General features: G+C 40.0%; 1 protein-coding gene across 1 annotated transcript; it reads left to right on the top strand.

Moving 5' to 3' along the window:
• The first annotated feature begins 187 nt into the window (after positions 1-187).
• Positions 188-3004, top strand: LOC110035485. The gene is made up of 3 exons (XM_020739714.1): positions 188-1383; positions 1474-2334; positions 2602-3004. The coding sequence occupies exons 1-2, from the start codon at positions 409-411 to the stop codon at positions 2317-2319; spliced, it is 1821 nt and encodes a 606-aa protein (XP_020595373.1). The 5' UTR covers positions 188-408; the 3' UTR covers positions 2320-2334; positions 2602-3004.
• The last annotated feature ends 1238 nt before the right edge of the window (positions 3005-4242 follow it).

The raw sequence follows: 4242 nt of genomic DNA, 5'->3' as shown, positions 1-4242 counted from the left end.
TTTTTTTTAATAAGAATTTTCTAGAGAATTTATGACCTTAAATATTTACAATAAACTAAGTACAATATTTAATTAATTTTCTGCATTACTGTGAGATCTAGTAACGCATTTTTCTCGGAAGTAGCGCGCATGTCCCTTATAAAACGTCAACAATGTCGCTCCATCAGCATTCAATAGTCATCAATCAGCACCGCTAACGGTCACATTCCAAGACTTAACAGTGAACGTCTACCCTGTAAATTTTCCCGGCCGCATCTCATTTTCCGGCGGGTATGGTGGAGAGCTCCAGCTCTGTACTTAGCTTCTTCCTCTACGGTAAATTCATGGCTTTCTCTTTGAGTTTTGAGCATTATTTTTGTTCTATAAGATTTTTGTTGTGAGGTTGGGGATCCGATCAAGCTGTACTGGATGGATGGGAAGCGGCTGGATCTGGATGCCCCTCTTCTCTCCTTCCGGAGAATCACAGTTCCGGGGAACAGTGAAGAGGTTTCCTTACCGCCGCCTCTGCGGCGGAATAATACTCTTCCGTTCCACAACTCTGAGCTGAAGTTCGGTCAGGTGGCCGTGCCTTTCGAATGGGAGAAAAAGCCTGGTCAGCCGAAGGATAGCTCCGTCGCGATAACTAAATTTGAGGTGAATCCAGCGGTCCCGAAGCTTCCTCCTGGTCGAAGCTTTAAGGAGAGTGGAGTGGATTGGGCGAATGGTGCTTCGTTGCCCCCTGAATCTGAGACTGTAGTTGGAGCCCTAACGTCGGTAGCTTACTCGTCGGGTTGGCGCGATGAGAAGGAGAAGGGGGAAGATGAGGAGGAAAGTTATTCGACGGTGTGCGATGAAGAAGATGATGCATTCTCCGACGCACGGGATGCTTTTTCGTGTGCGGATTCTTTTTCCGTGAGTGCCGGTGCTGGTGGTAAGGATTCTTTAAGGAGATTCACGAAGGATTTACAGTTGAAGGAGTTCATGATGGATCGGTTTCTGCCTGCTGCGCAGGCTATGGCTGAGAATTCTTCGCAACGAACTTGGAGAAAGCCGAGCCGGGCTAAAGTGGATGAGGGCGAGAATTCCGGGAGCCAGACTATACGGAGGAGTCGGTTTCTTCGAGACTATCAATATCATGTTAACAGAGCTCAGCTCCATGGTATTGAGCAAGAGGAGGAGGGAGAGGAGGAATATGATGATGACTATGGAAGTTTTGGAGGCTCCGGATTTTCCTCCTCCAAGGCCTGTGGATTGATTCAGCGGTTTTGCTTGAAGAACCCCGTTGGTCCTTTGAATTCTGTTCCAGGTTTGAAATCCCAAGGCAGGCCTCAGCAAAGAAACCCCAGTAGGAGGAGTCAGATTAACGTTTTGCATCATGCTTCTCTAGGGCAAGCGGAGGAAGAGGTGAAATCGCATTTTAATAGCTAATCTTATTGATTATTTATGCTGCAAGTGTTTTTGTTGATTGTTTGTATTGCCATGTTCTTTGCTCAGGATTCTTGGGAGGCAGTCTACAGGTACAAACTGAATCGCGGATATTATCCGCACAGGAATGATGGGAGCAAGTTGATTTGCGAATCCAACCAGCTTACAAGTTGGAGTGATTCTCAAATGTTTGATGGTTCATCCTTTTTCAATACCACCGACAAACATGAGGATTCAAAGAGAGAATCAGGGAGTTGGAAGACAGGGAGCTCTGATCAATGTGAGAGAGTTAATGAAAGTTATTGGGAAACAACTTATGTTCATGGCAGGCTGCAAGGGTCAGGTTCCACCAGTCCTGCAACGGAGAGACCACTTACTCAAAATTCTCTGAGTTTACCAGAGACTCCAGATTGTAAGTTGGCTTTTGCAAACATAGCTTCAGATAACAAGACAGTGACGGAATCTGCTGGGAATAGTTCTGCGGTAGAAGACGAGTTTCAGCTGACAGAAGAAAGTTTTGTTTCTGAAACTTCTGAAGGATATGCATTGCAGTCAAGATCCTCCAAGATTGCTGAGCCGGGCTTTTCATTATACTGTGGAAGATTAAATGGGGTGGAGACACATGAAGATGGCTATGATAATAGTGAAAACAAAGATGATGAATTCACTTTGAAAGTTGATCTTCTGGAGAAGAAAGATGATTCTCTTGCATTGTGTCTATTTCCTCCTTTATTACCCACATCTCCCTCTGACTCTTGGCTTCAGCGTACATTGCCATCTGTGTCTTCTAAAGGTCAACATCAACAGTCTTTTTTGGGTATTCTAAACCATCCTAAAAGACGAGCTTCATTGGCATCATCTGGTGGCCACAAGTCAGTAACATATGGAAAACCCTCCAACTTGCACCCTCGTTAAACAAGATTTGTGAAGGTGCGTTTTTCAGTTGTTTTGCATTAATGAAAATTGAGAATATCTTTACTTTTTACATTTTAACCATTCAAATCTTTCATATCACATGAAAAATACCACCTTTTAACTTTTAAATAGTGATATATACCTTTTCATGTATTGTTAAGGTGGCATGCATGAAAAAATTGAAGTTTAGGTTCTAGATATTGAAACACATAGGAATTGAGTGGTATGTAGGTCATTCTTTCCATCTTTTTATACAATGATTTGATTGTTGGGCATCATCAGGTGGCTAAGGGTACATGATGGCATTTTGGATCATGACGTTCAGAGGCCATTTTTATATCCTTATAAATATTTTTGTCCGGTACTGCAAATTGTTGATCTGAAATTGGTGCTTTAAAGGTAATGCACCTTGTTAGACTGAAGGACTTTGTTTATGTAAATAGGCGGAATTTCCATTTCCGAAAGGTATCTATAGCAAAAATGTGAGTGATGTTGCCTCATTTTATGAAGGCATGCACACCCTGCTTGATTGTGGTATGTTGATGTATATTCTTGTTTAGCTGATTTAACCTTCTTGGTTACTATTTGTGCAATCAATTTTCCTTTGCTATAACTTAATAGCCATTACAGATGGTAATAAGTACATTTAGAAAGGAATGGGCTGATATAAGTTTCTGTGCCAATATTTATCATACCTCATTGAAGCTTTTATTCAGTTTTTTCAAATTTCAGTTACTGTTGAGTTGTTTAGGATATTTGTATGCATTGACCATCTTTCATTCATGGAAATAAATCTTATTTATTAGTGACTACAAGTATGTTCTTTCTTTTTGCTGGCGAGTAAAGTAGTAAATTATTTATTAAAATCATATGATGTGGGAGACGGAAAGAATCCCAAAGTGGGAAAAAATATTACGTGCGGATCAGATAAGTGCAGATGAGTTTGGATTTGGTGATATTAATGGTATTGTGGTGAAATATCACCACAAGACTACCAAATACCACCAATTCGTATATGTAAATTTCACGCGTAATATTCGCTCTCAAAAGTGGAGTGCTTTTGAGATTCAATATTTTATACTTTTTGAATGGCATCTCACTTTCATATTATTACTCATTGTTTGATACCAATGTTCGGACAATTTTTGTCCTGACAAGAGGGCTTGCGAGACGCAACTTTTCACCTACAAAAAGTCAAGTTGAAGATTGAGCTGAATTCTCAAAACAAGATTTTCAAAATTATGTTTGCTTTCATTTTTTAAAAATTGAGTTTGCTGCTAATCAACCAGAAGTAGTCAAAATATGCGGATAGACCTAAGTTTGATGGATGTTTCTTGACAATTAAAAAATCTAAAGAAATTGCCTAAGCTTGTAGTGCAAATGATAGTTAAGATGGTTGATAGCAAGAATCTTAGATTATGAAGATCAGATCATTAAGGCATGTCTTTAGTTTGAATATTTCAAGTGCCTCGTAAGATAACTTAGGTTTGTGTTGCAGATAGTCGTATGTTTTAGGACTAGATTCTTTAACTCCTTTACTTGTGTTGATGACCACTTCTAGCCTCTAGGGGATATTTCTCTTTGTACTGAGGTGAGACTTAATAGAGATTATTGCTAAAAATATCTCCTTCATTTCATTGATGACGGGGCTCGTAGAGAGCCTTACAAGTTGTAACATTTACAAGTAAATTCCTAGACTTCATCTATTTACAAGTAGGACCCTACATTAGATATAAATCTCAACACTCCCACTCAAGACGGGCAAAATATATTCACTAAGCCCATCTTGTCTCATAACGAAGACAAATCTAATGAGCTTAGTCCTTTAGCGAGGCAGTCCACCACTTGCTTTTCAGTGGCTAAATGACTTGGCTCTAGTAGTCCGTTATCAGCTTTTCCTTGATGAAGAACCTATCAATCTCC

The sequence above is a fragment of the Phalaenopsis equestris genome, unplaced genomic scaffold (genome assembly GCF_001263595.1).
Source record: "Phalaenopsis equestris unplaced genomic scaffold, ASM126359v1 Scaffold197848, whole genome shotgun sequence".
Classification (NCBI taxonomy): Eukaryota; Viridiplantae; Streptophyta; class Magnoliopsida; order Asparagales; family Orchidaceae; genus Phalaenopsis; species Phalaenopsis equestris.
This window is presented reverse-complemented; position numbering and strand designations above follow the sequence as displayed.